This window comes from Drosophila montana, unplaced genomic scaffold (genome assembly GCF_035044405.1).
Source record: "Drosophila montana isolate Dmon_TW-CO22-7 unplaced genomic scaffold, ASM3504440v1 contig_2_1, whole genome shotgun sequence".
Classification (NCBI taxonomy): Eukaryota; Metazoa; Arthropoda; class Insecta; order Diptera; family Drosophilidae; genus Drosophila; species Drosophila montana.
In genome coordinates this window covers 643,606-659,450 of record NW_026997875.1, presented here as the reverse complement: position 1 = coordinate 659,450, position 15,845 = coordinate 643,606, and the positions used below count along the sequence as shown (strand labels likewise).

At 48.0% G+C, this 15,845-nt stretch overlaps 4 protein-coding genes across 22 annotated transcripts in view; 2 read left to right on the top strand and 2 right to left on the bottom strand.

Annotated features, from left to right (window-relative positions):
• The window catches only part of kis (kismet), a 45,830-nt gene extending 40,745 nt beyond the window's left edge, over positions 1–5,085 (top strand). For 11 of the 18 annotated variants that reach the window (XM_064684833.1, XM_064684838.1, XM_064684834.1 and 8 more), the window contains 4 exons: positions 43–247; positions 319–553; positions 655–1,384; positions 1,996–5,085. In XM_064684833.1, coding sequence (XP_064540903.1) covers positions 43–247; positions 319–553; positions 655–1,384; positions 1,996–4,810 — 3,985 coding nt within the window. In that variant the 3' untranslated portion in view covers positions 4,811–5,085. The remainder of the gene's footprint in view (positions 1–42; positions 248–318; positions 554–654; positions 1,385–1,995) is intronic. The other 7 variants (XM_064684832.1, XM_064684846.1, XM_064684847.1 and 4 more) reach the window with 1 other exon arrangement.
• A 3,619-nt stretch (positions 5,086–8,704) lies between these two features.
• Positions 8,705–11,542, bottom strand: Tbc1d15-17 (TBC1 domain family member 15/17). Its single transcript, XM_064684861.1, has 3 exons — positions 11,329–11,542; positions 10,344–11,235; positions 8,705–10,280 (listed from the first exon to the last, which is right to left on the bottom strand). The coding sequence occupies exons 1-3, from the start codon at positions 11,437–11,439 to the stop codon at positions 9,166–9,168; spliced, it is 2,118 nt and encodes a 705-aa protein (XP_064540931.1). The 5' UTR covers positions 11,440–11,542; the 3' UTR covers positions 8,705–9,165.
• Positions 11,543–12,315: 773 nt separating this feature from the next.
• On the top strand, positions 12,316–14,486 carry LOC135430271 (homeobox protein Mohawk). 2 transcript variants are annotated; one of them, XM_064684876.1, is made up of 4 exons: positions 12,316–12,394; positions 13,268–13,320; positions 13,386–14,105; positions 14,162–14,486. In XM_064684876.1, exons 2-4 carry the CDS (start codon positions 13,277–13,279, stop codon positions 14,352–14,354), a joined length of 957 nt encoding a protein of 318 aa, XP_064540946.1. In that variant the 5' UTR covers positions 12,316–12,394; positions 13,268–13,276; the 3' UTR covers positions 14,355–14,486. The 2 variants fall into 2 exon arrangements, with proteins under 2 accessions (XP_064540946.1, XP_064540947.1); XM_064684877.1 differs by lacking the exon at positions 12,316–12,394 and having other exon boundaries at positions 13,014–13,320; positions 13,373–14,105.
• Positions 14,446–15,482, bottom strand: mRpL10 (mitochondrial ribosomal protein L10). Its single transcript, XM_064684884.1, has 2 exons — positions 15,320–15,482; positions 14,446–15,211 (listed from the first exon to the last, which is right to left on the bottom strand). Exons 1-2 carry the CDS (start codon positions 15,339–15,341, stop codon positions 14,484–14,486), a joined length of 750 nt encoding a protein of 249 aa, XP_064540954.1. The 5' UTR covers positions 15,342–15,482; the 3' UTR covers positions 14,446–14,483.
• Between the last annotated feature and the right edge of the window lie 363 nt (positions 15,483–15,845).

Sequence of the window (15,845 nt, the reverse complement as noted above, 5' to 3'; positions counted from 1 at the left end):
ATCCCTGCCATAATTTCAACTCTTTCCAACTCTCTCCAACAGCAGCCTGCCCAAGATGAATATGACGGAAATGCTGAAGTCAGCGTCTAGCGCTGGCGCCATCGATCTGAGCGAGGTGCAGGACTTCTCGATGCCCTCCAAGAAATCGAGTGTGCATGCAGCGCTTAGCTCCGCGTTTCCCTCAATGGCGGGCAGCAAGAGCAAGCTAGACGACACGCTCAACAAGCTGATGAAGAAGAACAATTGCGTAAGTATTTGCGCTGGAGAGACACAATTGGCATGGCCCCCATTTTAATCGTTGATATCTCTGCTCCACAGACCATTGAGGAGCCGGTCATAGGCAAGGAGAAGAAACGCAAGAAGCTGGATGAGATTGTGCTCGGCCTGTCGGCGGCCAAGGAGCAAAAGACCTTCCCGGATCCATCGCTGCCCTCATCAAAGAAACCACAAATACCGCCCAGTGTGTCCGTGACGCCCGCCAATCTGCAGGCGCCCAGCCAGCAGCAGTCCAATCAGAAGCCATTTACCATCACTGTTACGACAGTGCCCGGAAGTGAGTTGGAGTCTCTGCGCTTTCTTTTCTAAAAGCCAAGCCGAGGCGCTCCATTAGTCAACAACAACTAATCTCTCTCTCCTCTCTCTCTCCTTCTGCAGAGTCCAAGAGCGGCGGTCAGGGCAGCGGCAGCGGCGGCGGCGGCGCCAGCAGCTCCTCGGGCAGCGGCCTCAGCGCCCTGCAAAACATGGCCATGGGCGGTCTTTCGAGCAAGGACAGCCTGAATGCACTGCTGGCCCAAACGATGGCCACCGATCCGCAATCGTTCCTCAAGCAACAGCAGAAGATGATGCAATTCCTGCCGCCTTCACAGCGCAAAGCCTACGAGAACATGCTGGCCGAAATGGAGCAGGCGATGAAGCTCAGCTCCAAATACAATTCCTCCCACGACGTCAAGGTCAACAAATGGCTCTCGGACATGACCAGCCCCCTGGGCGATCAGCTCAGCATTGATTATGTTGGCGCTGGCGGCGGCGGCGGCGCAGCTGGCAGCAGCAACAGTCGACGCGGCAATCGCCAGCAGAGCAGCAGCTCCAGTGCCCAGCAGGCGGCCAATGCAGCGCAGCTGCAAAAGCAGCAACAGCAGCAACAGCAGCAGCAACAACAGCAGCAGCAGCAGCAGCAGCAACAGCAACAACAACAACAACAACAGCAGCAACAACAGCAGCAACAACAGCAGCAACAACAACAGCAGCAGCAGCAGCAACAACAACAATCATTGGCTGGTCCGCAGGGTCTGACCGGGGAAGAGCCGGTTCCGGTGATCAACAAGCAGACGGGCAAGCGGCTGGGCGGCAACAAGGCGCCACAATTGAAGCGCCTCATGCAATGGTAAGTGGCAACAACATGCCTGCGATTTGGCAAAGCTAGCAATTTATTTAAGTACAGTGATGCCTCGCTAAATGAAACACTTTGGCAGATTTCTAACTGAAGAGAATTTGCGATTTTTGCAAAATCGTATAAATAAATACGAGCAAAATTACGTAATACTACATCTTGCTAAAAATTCAGCTGAAATAGTTCTCTATTAAATTATAAATACAAGTTTTTATTAGCGAGCGGCCACTGTACTTGAAGTAATTCACTCGCAAGTGTGAAAAATAGATGGAATCGTTTTCTATTGAAAGATTTTGTGAAAATCAAAATTCAATTCAAAATATTTGAAATAATTCACTCGCAAGTGTGAAAAATAGATGGAATCGTTTTGAAGGGAAAGATTTCATAAAGAAATATTGTATTTGATCAGTAAAGATTTTGCGAAAATCGATATATGTGAAAAATAGATGGAATCGTTCTGTATGGAAAGATTTCCTAACAAAATTGTATATGATATGTGAAGATTTTGTGAATTCACCCGCGCAGGCGGAAACTGGGTGGAAAACTCAAAATCTTATTATTATTAGCATTCATACAATATAATTTATTTCTATGCTCTTCCACAGGCTCACCGATAATCCCAACTATGAGGTGGATCCCAAGTGGCTGGAGCAGATGCAGAATCCGATGTCGGCGCCATCACCAAAGCCCAGCGCCAGCGGCATGGACAACAGCAGTGTCTACGGCGGCGGCGGCGGGTCTAAGTCGCATGGTGGACGACCCTCCTCCAATTCGAGCAATGCCTCCTCCGGCGGCCACACGCAACAACCAAGTGCCGCACAGTCGCCGGCGGGCAATTCGAGTGGCTCGTCGAAGAAGTCGTCGAGGCAATCGCAGTCGGCGGCCGCCTTGGATCAGGCGGCGGCGTTGCAGTTCGGCTCGCTGGCTGGCCTCAATCCCAATTTGCTGGCCAATCTGCCCGGCTTGGGCGGCTTCGATCCAAAGAATCCGCTCGCCGCGTTCGATCCGAAGAATCCGCTGCTGTCGATGCCATTCGGCGGCATGCCCGGCATGGGTAATCTACCCGGCTTGGGCAATCTGAACAACATGAATCTGTTCGCCAGCCTGGCGGGCATGGGCGGCCTGGGCAATCTGGCCGGCATGGATGCCCAGTCGCTGGCTGCGCTCATGGCTGCTGCGGGTCCAACGCTCGGCGGCCTCACAGGCAGCACGAGCGCGGGCACCGGCAAGAGCCAGTCGCAGTCCAGCGCTGGCGGCAACTCCTCCAGCGCCTCGTCCTCGGCGGCCAGCAAGAAGAAGCAGCAACAGAACGAGGCCGCGCAGCTGGCAGCCGCCGCAGCCGCAGTCAATAGCAGCGCAGGCGGCGGATCGGGTGGTGGCAAGAATGCGGGCGCATCGGCATCGCAGCTGGCCGCCGGCTTTCCGTTCCTGTTCCCCAATCCCTCGCTGCTGTATCCGCCCATGGGCCTGGGCGGACTCAATCCGTATTCGCTGGGCTCCAGCGGCCTGGGCTCGGCCTACGATCAGCTGGCACAGCAATATAATCTGCTAAACGGCGTGGCCACCTCCTCGGCGGCGGTCACCGGCTCGACGCAGTCGTCCAAGTCGCATCAGTCGCAGTCGAGCAAATCGAGCAATTCCCGCAACGCCGCCAACTCGGCGGCCAATTCGGCGGCCAATCTGATGAACGCCATGGCCAGCATGAGCGCCGGCACCGTAACAACGCCCTCCAGCAGCTCCAGTCGCAGCCGCCAGAGCAGCAATCAACGCAACTCGGCCGCCTCGGCGACGCCCAGTGCCGCGGACATGGCACAGCTATCGAGCCTGCTGATGCCCGGCGCCGATCCGCATTTACTCGAATCGCTCAGCCGCATGAGCAGCATGGACCTGGCCCAGGCGACGCGTCTCATGAGCTCCCTGGGCATGCCGCCGCTGCCCACGCCGAGCAGCTCCAACAACAACAGCAGCAGCAGCTCCAGCGCTGCCAGCAAACGTGCCGCAGCCGCGGCCGCTGCCAACGAGGCGTCCGCCAAGGAGCAGCAGAAGTGGTTCGAGAGCATAGCGCGCGGCGCCCTGCCAACGGATCTGGCGGCGCTGCAGGCCTTCTCACAGGGCAAAATGCCCAGCACGTCCAGCTCCGGCGGCAACAACAACAACAGCGGCGGCGGCGGCGGCTCATCGGCCAGCAAGAGTTCCAAGTCCGCCGCAGCTGCAGCAGCAGCAGCCGCCGCACAGCTGCCACAGATACCGGGCATGTCCAGTGACTTCTCGCAGGCGCTGCTCGCCGAGATGGCGGCCCAGGCGATGGCCGCTGCCGGCGGCTCGCTGCCACTCAGCGGTCCCGGTTCGTTGGCCAGCCTGGCTGGCCTCACCGGCGGCGCATCATCTTCATCTGGAGGAGGTGGCGGCGGCGGCGGAAGCAGCAGCAGTTCGGCTGCCAAGCGGCAGCGCGAACAGGACGCATTCAAGCAGCAAATGGACTTTTACACCAAGTCGCTGGGTCTGGGCTCGGGCATCTCGCTGATACCCACCTCATCGGCCAGCAGCAGCAGCCTCAATGCCGCCTATGCGGCCGCCCTCGATGCGGAGCATCTGCAGCAACAGCAGCAGCAGCAACAACACCAGCAGCAGCAGCAGCAACAGCAGGCGCACAAGTCGAAGCGTGCGCGCAGCGAGATGCATCCCACCAAGGATGAGCTAACGGCTGCCGCGCTGGCCGCCGGCTTGCCGCTCAATTTGGGCGCCAGCATCGAGAAGAGTTTGCGCGGCGTAAGTGGCTCCAGCAGCTGCTCCACGCCGGCGCCGACGCCTACGCCCGAGCAGGATAAGGTGACGCTGACGCCGTTGAATGCGAGCTCCAGTGCCGCCGCCGCCTCCAATGCGGCGATTGCGGCGAATCTGCCCTCGCAGACGACCATCACGATTGCGCCGCCGATCAGCAGCGGCGCGAGCACCAGCAGCGAGCGCTCCGAGCGCAGCGAGTCGCGCATCTCCCTGACCATAACGAATGCCGCGGATGCGGCCAAGCTGCCGCCGCCCTACGAGGAGGCCGACGAGCTCATCATTCAGCCCATACTCAAGAAGCCAGCGGCCCCGGGCAGCAGTCACAGCGGCAGTGTCGAGGATCTCGATGCCAGCGGCAACGGCGGCGGCAACAATAACAACTCGGCGGCAAATCTAAGCGGCTCCAGCAGCAGCAGCTCCTCGGTCGCCGCAGCGGCGGCAGCAGCAGCTGCTGCTGCCGCCGAAGAGAATCGACGCTCTTCCAATCGCCTCAAGCGTCCACGTTCCGGCAACGAGGCGGAACAGCCGCCCGAGAAGCGACGTGAGCTGCGCTCCACGCGACACACACGCCAGTCGGCAGATGCTGCCACGCTAAATCTGTCGGCGGGCAGCGAGTCCGAGGATCGGAACGAATGAGTAAAGCGACGCGCCTAGCCAGACGACAGCGCCCCGCCGGTGGGCGCCCGAACCAGACAGGGCAACAAAAGCAACAACAGCAACAAAAGCAACAACAACAAGAGCAAAAATGATAACAAAAAGATAAACCAAAAGCAACGGAAAAAGGCCACGAAGAAGCAGAAACAGAATAAGAAGGAGAAGAAGAGCCAAGCGAGTAATGCAAACGGAAACGGAAGCGGAAGCGGAAACGGACGAGCAGCGGCAAAAGCTGAGACAAACGCACGCAAATTAAACTCAAGGCTAAATGTAACGAGTACGCGAACTAGTTCCAAAACGCGAACGAGAACGCGATCGCGAACGAGTACGCTAACGAGAGCACGAGCGAGAATTTGTGCGAACAGGAGTAGTAGATCCCTTAAGCTTAAAGTTGTGTAAAGTATAAGTAAACCATTATATATTTATATATATATATAAATATTATATATATATTACGCATATATATATACATACATTTAAAGCGAGTCGAAGTAGCGAGTGAGCGGTCCCGGGATACAGCCTCTGCTGCTGCTGCGCGCCAGGCTTGACTCTGGTTGGGCTTCCATGTGGACAGCAGCGGGCGCTGATGCTGCAACAAACGGCGCCCGCTGCTGTGGCACATGGCGTTCCACCAGCTCTCACCTGGCCACCTGTATCCCGCGGCCCACTGCTGAAAGCGGGAAACAGCACGCAACAGCTGCCACGCCCCTCTCCCTCCCCGTCTACCTGTCTCTTCGCCGCGCACTGCTGCAACTAATGCGTTAGGCGAGGGAGGGCGGGCGAGCGGGCGGGGGTGGAGGTGTTTGAGCTGCTTGTTGTGTGCGTTTCGTATGATTAACGAGTATATTAAAAAAGCGCTTATAATTTAATTGTAACAAAGGAGGGAGGGGGGAGGGGGGGCAGGGGTCTGCTGCTGCACCCAACCCCAACCCCCAGGCCCGAAAAAAAAAAACACGCAGATGAATAACGGTTTAAATTATTGCAAATTATTATTGATAACTGATAAGCAAAAACAAAAACAAAGCAAAAACAAAACAAAAAAAAAGAAGAATGTTTAAACAGCAAACTAACTTAAAAGCAAATTGACAAACAAACACACACAAACACACAGTCTCACTCACACACACACACACACCTATTATGATGTATACACACAAACATATATATATATATATAGATATGTAGCATTAATTGGGTTCAATGCTGTCGTCCTTTACAAGAGTTAATCTTAATCACAAAACAAAACAAAAAAACCTGTACATATTTTAGTATCTTTAATGGATCTTTAATCATCAAATCAAATCAAATCAAATCAAATCGGATCGTATCAGAATCCCAATTCATGTATTTGCACTCCATTTGTTTGATTTCATCTTTATAATGATGTGTGCATGTGACCCGATTCCCGATCCTAACTATGTTCTCTTCATTCACTTGGTCGTCCTGCCTATGTTATATTTGTGTACTCGGTATGTCCTATATACATATAAATATATACATATTCACATATACATACATATATATATATATATATATATACACATATATATATATATATATTGACTTTGTCGTCAAATCGCTTTTAATTTTATAATTTTAATTATGTAATTAGTAAAACAATTTATATTGCATAAGTTTTAATTTGTATTTTGTATGTTTTTAAAAATGAATTGAAACCAAGCAACAACAACAACAACAACAACAACAACAACAAACCAGCAACAAAATTAAAACAAACCACACGAAAACACAACACAACATAAAACAAAACAAAAATGATTATTGTGACAAATCGATTATTTTTTTTAAAACACAATTAAATCAATATTTATGTACATGTAATTGGCGACTGGCCCGTATATATGTATTACATTTTAATTATATAAATTAAATGGAAATACGATTTTGTTTGCACTTCGATCCATTAAACTACAGCTAAAAATAAACAGTATAAAAGAAAGAAAGAAAGAAAAAAAAAAACAGTTGCACCAACAGACAAGAGCAAATAACAATTTAAATTAGAGATGCTAAGTATAAATCTTAATTAAAGTATGATAATTACAACACAACTACAGCAACAACAACAAGATAAATATATGAAAAATAAATTTCCAAAATTACAACAAAACATTGATTTTTAATCTCCTTTAAATGCAGATCGATGCGGTTGGCCTTCACGATTCTGGCGCAGCAAGTCCTTTGAAAATCGGCAAGGATATAGCAGAGTTACGGCTGTTTTTCTAGAAAGGATACGATCACAAAATCGACCATAGCTTGGCCAGTTCAAGTACTTTCCTGATGTCCTTTGGCCAACAGATAGTTCTTGCCCAGCCAATTCAGAATGAGCAATGAAAAGGACGAACGTCCTTCAAGGAGCCAAGATATAAGGCAGTCTTTTGTGTACCGAAAAAAGGCGATTTTTCGCCCGTATCCTTGCGGATCCTAACGGGTCCTGTGTCAAACAACTCCTGCGGTTCAGGGCTACCAACTGGCCAAAGGACATCCAAATCGTCCTTCTAGTTTCAGAGTTATGGCTACTTTTCTAAAAAGGACATTCTTTTTTTAGCCATACCTCAGCCATATCCTTAAGGATATCGGAAGGATATACCTTTTTGAACTCGTGGCAGTCAGGACTATCGATTGGCATTCAAGGATTTCAAGGATTCCACCAAAAATTTTCCTTCATTTTTTCCTAGGGGTTTACTCGCAAAATTGGCTAAAAACGAAAAAATCCGGGATGTCCTTTGGCCAGTAGATACTCCTCACCATCCCAATTAAGAATACACCATCGAAAGGACGATAGTCCTTCAAACAAGGAAGTTTTAAGGACATTTTTGACAACAGAAAATAGGCCATATCTCGGCTGTATCCTTGCATATCCTGATGAATCCTGTGTCAAATGAATTGTATGGACCGGGGCTATCATCTGGCCAAAGGACATCAAGGACATCGTCCTTGTCGTTTAAGAAATATGACGGATTTTGTATTTTGGGCCTATTTTCCTTGCCGGCCGCGACAAAAATTTGACAAGTCCTGCTTTCTTAGATGACCCCATAATGTTTTGATGCAGATCGATGTAGTTGGTCCTTACGATCCTAATGCACCAAGTCCTTTGAAAATCTGCAAGGATATGGCCGAGTTATGGCCATTTTTTGAATATTTAATACATCATAAAATCGGCTATAACTTGGCCATTTCAAGGACTATCCTGATGTCCTTTGGGCAGCAGACAGTTCTTGTCTAGCCGATTCAGATTTTGTATTGAAACGGACGAAAATCCTTAAAGGAGCCAAAGTCAAAAGGACATTTTTTAATATTAAAATTAGCCATTACTCGGCTATATCCTTGCAGATCCTGACGAGTCCTGTGCCAAGTAAATTGTATGCACCAGGAGTATCAACTGGCCAAAGGACATTGAAATCTTCCTTGTAGTTCCAGAGATATGCAGGATTTTGTTATTTTCACATATAGAAGCTCGCTTGTGCGCATTTAATATTTAAACATTAACGGTCGCTAGCTTCCGCAACACTGGGCCGCTTGGGTGGCTCGATTTAAACAAAAATCCAGCTGAAGTACCAGGCGAACAGAAATGCCCAGAAAGTCTCCAAAAATTTCTTAACAGAGGACTGTTAGGCAACAGTTACAGAAAATGTAAAAGGGCTGCTATAACGACGGCCGTTAAACTAATGTAAAAGGGGTGCTGAAAGAAAAAGCATGCATGTTTGTGGACCATTTCACTGCAAAATTTGCAAGAAATCGGACCTTTAGGTTCACCAGGACTATATCTTTGGTATGGTATAACCAAGGATACACGGGTCAACTAGAAACCATCGAAGAGAGAGTTTCTCTTGCTGCAATAAACATTGAAAAATTAAGTTTTCCTGTTGTTTTTGTTTTTACTACGCAATTCATAGATATATGCATGTATATTCACAGTAATCGAGTTTAACTTAACTAGAGGCAATAAAAGCTGCTTTTAGCAATGCGATAAATCAAAATTTCGGTAGATAAATTGACGTCTAACTCTTATTTCGCTGTAAAAATATCGTTGAAAATATTGTTTTCCTAGTTTAGGACCGATCGCTTAAGCCAATTGAAGGTCTGGGATTAGAAAAGAACTTACAATAAATACAAAAACGTACAAACATGTATAATATACAATGTATAAATCTGTGCATTAGCATTTAAAGCACTTCAACAGCGAAGCCCCCTGCGCCGAGAGGGGCCTCACCTCGACACGATAGTAAACTTTGAGTCTTAAAGGCTATAGAGCTAAATAGTTTGCGCATGTTTATGCCATCGGCTTGGTATGGTTTTGGCTTTGCTCCTGGCTCGAACTATATGTGTTGCATGAACAGGGATCGCTCGAATGCCTCCTCGAGCAGTTCCTGATTGCGTCGCTTCTCCTCCGGCGTCAGCTCGCGCAGCTCATCAAAGCCATCATCCGAATAGGCATTCTCATCATCCTCCCGCTCCTCGCCAGCAGCCAGGGGCAGCAATGGCTCGCCAATGATGTGGCGTATATCATTGGGCAACGCCTCCGATGCCTTCAGCTGTAGGTAGATGGCCTCGGCTGTTTCCAGAGTGCGTTTCAAATCGATGTTGCCGGTTAGCTCGTTGACATGTTTTAGGATTTCGGTGAATTCGTATTTTCTATCAATAATCACGTTCGTCTCCTGGTCCAGTATGGCCACCGAGAAGAGCAGGTGAAAGTTGGCACAAGGCAGACGCGTCCACAGGCACTCCCAGAGCTTGAGCACATCGTCGTTGTCCAGCTCCCGCTTATACCAGACGAGCAACCAACGGAAACAGAAGTACATGTTATCCGATTCATGACTGCACATGTATTTGAAGAGCGGCGCATTGGCCACCTCCAGGAGACGACGCAGTTGCGCAAATTGCGTCTTCATGCCAGCCTGATCCATGTCAAAGTTGCTGAACACCATGTCCATGAAGCCGACAAAACACCAAAACGCATCCACCTCATTAACCTGAATCTCGAGTATGGGTGCCAACAGATCGGACATGCCCTGGACGTAGCCCAGATCAAAATTGTACATTACATAGGTCATGAGTATGCCTTGCAAGAGCATCAGATTTGGATTATCCTCGCCGGCGAAAAACTGTTGCGAACGGTCCGTGCGCTTCACATCCTTCTCGATTTGGCACTTTCGATCCCGATATCCGCTAAAGTTTGCCTCCTGGGCGGTGGTCATGGCCAGCCATTGTGCCTTCATTTTATAGTATTCTTTTGTCTTTTGGCTGCGCCGCTCGATGCGCTCCAGTTCCGTGTCCGACCATTCATAGTAGTTTAATAAATATTTCCAGACCTCTGCGCGCAGACTGGGCACAATGCCACCGCGAAAGATGAGCTCTTTGATACGTAAGCTATCCGAGATGCGACCGTCGCGCGTCTTAAATTCCAACCACTGCGCCTCGTTGAGCGGTTGGCCTGGAGAACAACAAATATGGATGATGAAATTGATGCAAGTCATAGAAACTAGCGAATACTAACCACGTTGCACGCTCTGGCGTGCTGGCAAATTGTTGACTATTTTCTCATCCTGGGCATTCAGGTTCTCCAGTTCACTATCCGCTGGCGATTTGTCGGCACTCTCGCCGCGACTCTGGCTGTTCGAGGAGCAGGCGCTGTTCGTGCTGCCGCTTAGCTTGATAAACTGATAGTTGTCCGGTGAGTTCTGGCGATCGCCGTGCACCAGCGAACCGGGACGCGATTTGGGCGACCGTTGAAACGGCGGCTGCACATAGTCCGGTATATTGCCGAGAAAGCCAGCTAATTTATTGGGCAGCCAGCTTTCTCTGGGCAATTGGGTAGCCTTAATCTCGCCAATATCCAGTTCGGCAAATGTCTTTTTCAGCTTCTGGTTTTCCGTGTTCAATATGGCGTACACCTCGCCGCCGCTGCGACCTGCTTCGGAGCTCTCAATGAAATGCTGCTGACGCATGGAACGCACAAAGAGATCCGCGTTGCCGTGCTGAAAGAAGAACTCGCAGTGCACGCCGTTATCCGATTTGCGCAGGAATCGTAATGTCTGGCCACGATGCTGCACCTCAACGGCAGCCAAATCCTCCAATAGGGCGCGCATTATTCGAGCACGAGCTGGCGCAACATTGCCATTGCTGCCCAGCTCTGCGGGCTTTGTATTGAAGGCGCTGCACTCGGATGTGGTGCGTGTGCGACCCGCTATTGTATCCACCAGCGCCCAATCGCCCTGATCCTGGCTATCGTCGGCTATCATAATGTTATCATTTAGATGCCACTCCACATACACGCGACGACGCGGCAGGCTGTACTCGACCAGGGACAGGGAGCCGCTGGTATTCAATTCAGCAATATGTTCCGCATTGGCCTTCTTCAAAAGCACGCCGTCATGTGTGCACAGCACCTGCAAAAGTACAATAAAACAATTTAATTAAGGCCAAAACAATATGAGTCAGTTTTCATTGAACAAAGACTTTGGCAGCGACGTTCAACTTACGTTACCAATTCCCTGGGGTACATCCGATTCGGATGCGCCGATGCCCTCTTGGGATTCGCTTAGCACGCCCAGCATTGGCTGGCAGCGCTCATAGCGCACCGAATCGTTCATAGCGGCCAGCCGTTTAGATTTATCCACAATGGACCAATAAAAATTTTCAGCAAATTATTACGTTCTAGATATAAACAATTAGATTTAACTGAAATTTTCTGTGTACACACTGCAAATGCAAGGATGCCAGCTCGTGTTAAGCTGTGGGATTATTTAATGCATTTTAACTGTTTGGTATTTTTGTCAACTCGCTGGCAACCCTGGCCAACTGGGACATTCTTGTGAATGCCAAGCTGAAAAAGACGTTAGCTTTGGGACCTTTTTAAATGTATTTAAAAGATATTTTCATTTGTCTAGTAAAATTATCGTAATGGGTAACTAATAATGTGTTGATATAAAGCAACGTGCAGTTGAACTCTTTAAAATAGCCTAAAAATCTATTTTCTTTTAATTATTTATTTGTTTTCTGTGCTTGTTCCACGTGAATCCTTCAATGTAATAAAGCGGCTCACAATTTTTGCTGTGCATATGTAAAATGATTTTGAAATAACTTGCAACAGAATATAAATTTAATCACATCATGGCCACCGAGCGACGAATTGATCGAGAGCGAAAGTATTATTTAGTGCACTCTACACACGTGGGCCATATGACACTTAATCAATCGTTAATGATCGCCAAACATTTTTGGCTTGAGGTAGCGTATGCCGGAACAGACACGTTCAGTGGTTCTTTGAAAATAGGCATTATGTGTGTGTACCACATATTTGTCTCGAGTTTTGTAAATAGATTAAAAGTGTGATAAGTGCAACTTTTCGTTTTTCCGAATCTTAAACGCAGGCGCCCGAGTAAATTCGTGCGAGCATTCGAAAACATCTTTCTGGCAGTTTTTGAAAATTTGTACGAACGCTCAGTTTGCAGTCTGCGAGTGCGACGTTCAAAGCGTGTCGGCTCATCGTGTTGTTCGTACAAAATAGCAAAACATTTTAATACAACTGAAATTGAATATTTACAGGTGGGTGAATTTTCCATAATCGAGTGCAATGCCTTCGACCCACTGTGCCCTAGGCCATCTAAAAATGTAGCAATACGCAAAATCAAATTGCCGTCTAAGACAAATAAAGAAAACAGTTAACAGAAAAAAAAAAAAAAAAACAGAAGTCTATTGTTCTATTGGGATTATATAATACTTAAAAGTGTCAACAATAATTACATCGAAGTAATCAATAGGTAATGCGCCTTTAAAGGTGCACAAAATAGATGCGCGTACTTGAAAATTAGCTGAGAAACGTAAACAGTTTTTCTAGTGTTTTTTTTCTTCATAAAACAGATTTATATATGAATACATTTGTATATATATATATATATATTGGAAAAAACATGGCCACCGAGTTTTATCAATGAAATTCAGCGACAAAATAATGTATAGAAATACAAGGCATTGTGTCCTGAGAAATCAAATCGAAAACGAATCGGTTCTTGATTCGCATGCCAACTATTCAGACGACATTTCGGCATTACGCCCTTTATAGAGATCTTTCTCATTCGATCGTGCGATGATATCTAACGCCAACTCTCCCACACATTGCCTCTCAATATTTCTCAGTGTGTATATATATATACATACACATGTGTGTGTGTGTGTGTGTGTGTGTGTGTCAAATCGTGTTTTTCATTTATCGGGTAAAAACAACGGCCAAAAAACATGAAAATTTTATTCAGCATTCGTGGACAGAAATAGCGCCACCCACCCAACAGAAAAAGTTTTGAAACTGAATTTGCCTTACAGCGTATTTCGGGTCGATTGGCTTAATTATGGATGAGCAATAACCTGGGCGGGGATTGCACACGATGAGAATTCACTTTAAATATCTAGTTTCAATTGCAGTTCGCTGTCATGGAAAAATCGTGTCGCCCCAAACGCAATCGTCGGCACAGCAGGTGAGTGAGTGGGGGGGGCAAAAAAAAAAAACAAAAGAAATTCTATTCGAAGAGTTGGGTTACAGACGCGCCTGGCCGCCAGAGGATGATCTGCATCTGACTCGGGCTACGAAGCGTCTGTTTACGCCCGATATAAAGCGCATGCTGAAGGATTGGCTTATACGACGACGCGAGAACCCGTATCCCAGCAGAGAGGAGAAGAAGCAACTGGCCGGAGAGACGGGCTTGACGTATACACAGATCTGCAATTGGTTTGCCAATTGGCGGCGCAAGTTAAAAAACTCGGAGCGTGAGAAGGCCAAAAAGTCTTGGGGTCATCTGATCAAGAATTACAATCACAACGCACGAGGCAATGTGGAACAGTTTAGCATCTCGTCCGAGGACAGCATTTGGGAGGAGGACATGCGCGTGTGCGCAGCCGAAGATGATGAGGATAATGAAGATGACGACGAGCTGTCCAGTCGCAGCACGGCCAGTGATGGCAATGATAACAATGCCTCCACCAGATCGGCGCCATATAAGCCCAATTTTTATGTGGAATCCGAGCTGCTGCCGGACCAGGCGCAAAGTGAACGCGTGCCCATGTTGCCAACTGTGCCGGCTGGCAAGACCAAGTACAAGCAGCAGATGATGGAGAAGTATCTGCGCGACAGCAATGTACTGGATGCCAATATGCCGGCGAACACAGGCGACAACAATGGCACCCAGCTGAACAAGTGGCTGGAGAGCGCCGCCAGATTCACGCCAGATAGGCACAACTATCACATTGAGTGGAATATGAGCAGGTGAGCCAAGTGCAGTGGATCAATTGCTGTTATGCTGAAATGTAAATTTTTCTCAGGCACAAATGCGCCAGTCAGGAGCGGCCCGTGCAGAGCGATGTGCTGTTCACCAGCGATGCCACCGCTGCGGCACGTGGCGAGCGTTGGCTGCTCCATCACAAGGACGAGCTGGATGCTGCCGAAGCGCTAGCGAACTTGGCCTTTAACTGCAGGCAGCGCTGGCATCACATGGCAACCACAATTACCTCCTAGACAGGACGCCACTGACGCCATCATTCCATGCCGTTGGAAGAGTGCAATCTAGTTTTAAGCTCTTATCTATAGTATGAAAGACAAATGACAATTATTTTTTCGCTGTTATTGTTATTAACAAATTATAACTTATGTCTGCGTTTCATTCGGCTCCGTTGCCGCATCCCCTTTGGCGTGCACATCCAGCACCTTGACCAGATTGCACTGATGCGCCTGCAGCTGCTGCACCACATTGCCGGCCGCCATATTCAGCGTTTGCACCAGCTGCGCCTGTGCCGCCTGCAGACCGGGCATCTGTGCGAAGTCCATCAGCTCGTTGCGGCTGAGCAGGGTGTTCTCCACAATGCCGCCCAGCAGCACCATTTGCGGTACTTTGCGCGTGAGGCGCAACAGTGCGGCCACACGGTGCTGATCCGGCGAGAACACAATGCAATGATTGGAGTGGAACAGCGGCATAATGGCTTCGTATTGTGTGCCGGCAACAGCCTGGCCAATGATCTTGCGGCCATAGGATTTTAGGTGCATGTTCTGCTTGTGCAGCTGGACGCGCACACGAAAGAGCTCGTCTGCCATTATTGAGTTCAAATGGAAGATAGCCACCAGCTTGGAATGATCCAACCAGTTGCGCACCTCGCGCGCTATAATCGCATCGTAGGGATTCTCCACCTGGGTCCCCATACGTTCTGCCCGTGTCTGAAAACAGGTCAGAGCCTTCGGCGGCTCCGGATATTTGGGCTGTGTGACGGCCACAACACGCGCCCGCTCATAGTGCGGCTCCTTGGGGCGTTGTATGTTTATCTTGCCGCGAAATCGCAGAAATTGCAGCAGCGGCGCACGAGCCGATGTGAGTGGCAGGCCTGCAATGGGCAGCAGCAGCGGCAGCGCGTAAATAAATGAATTGTATAATCACACAGCTGTTGCTGCGGCCCATAGAATGGAATCCAACGTGTAGCACGTGCGCTTACCTTGTTTTATCAGATTGGACATGTCTGCAGTCAGTTCAGCACGTAAATATAACTATTTTTATTCACTATTCTATAATTATTAACAAATTAAACGCTTAAATAATAAAACCGAATGCATGCACAACGCGTTGATTTTTCGATAGTCAATTATTTGTATATCGATAACATAAAATGTGAACAAGTCAGCTGTTGTAGTTTAGCGTTAATGTTCGCTGTTAATAACAGAAAAGCCAATGTTACACAAACTGTTCTCCCGTTAATTAACCATTTCCCATTTAAATAATGTAAATAAATAATCATAATAATAATAATAAAATCGGAATTCCGGATAAATGTTTAACAATAATAGACTGTTTTGTTATATACTAATTGATTATTCAAAGAATGATTGTGTCCACAAAAGCCTGTTCGGGATTTTGAATAGCAGCCGTTCAAATATCAACAAAACTATTATACATAATGCATAGATAGATATAGAATTTATTTAATTACAGGTATAACATTAACATCTATATATATGTATATA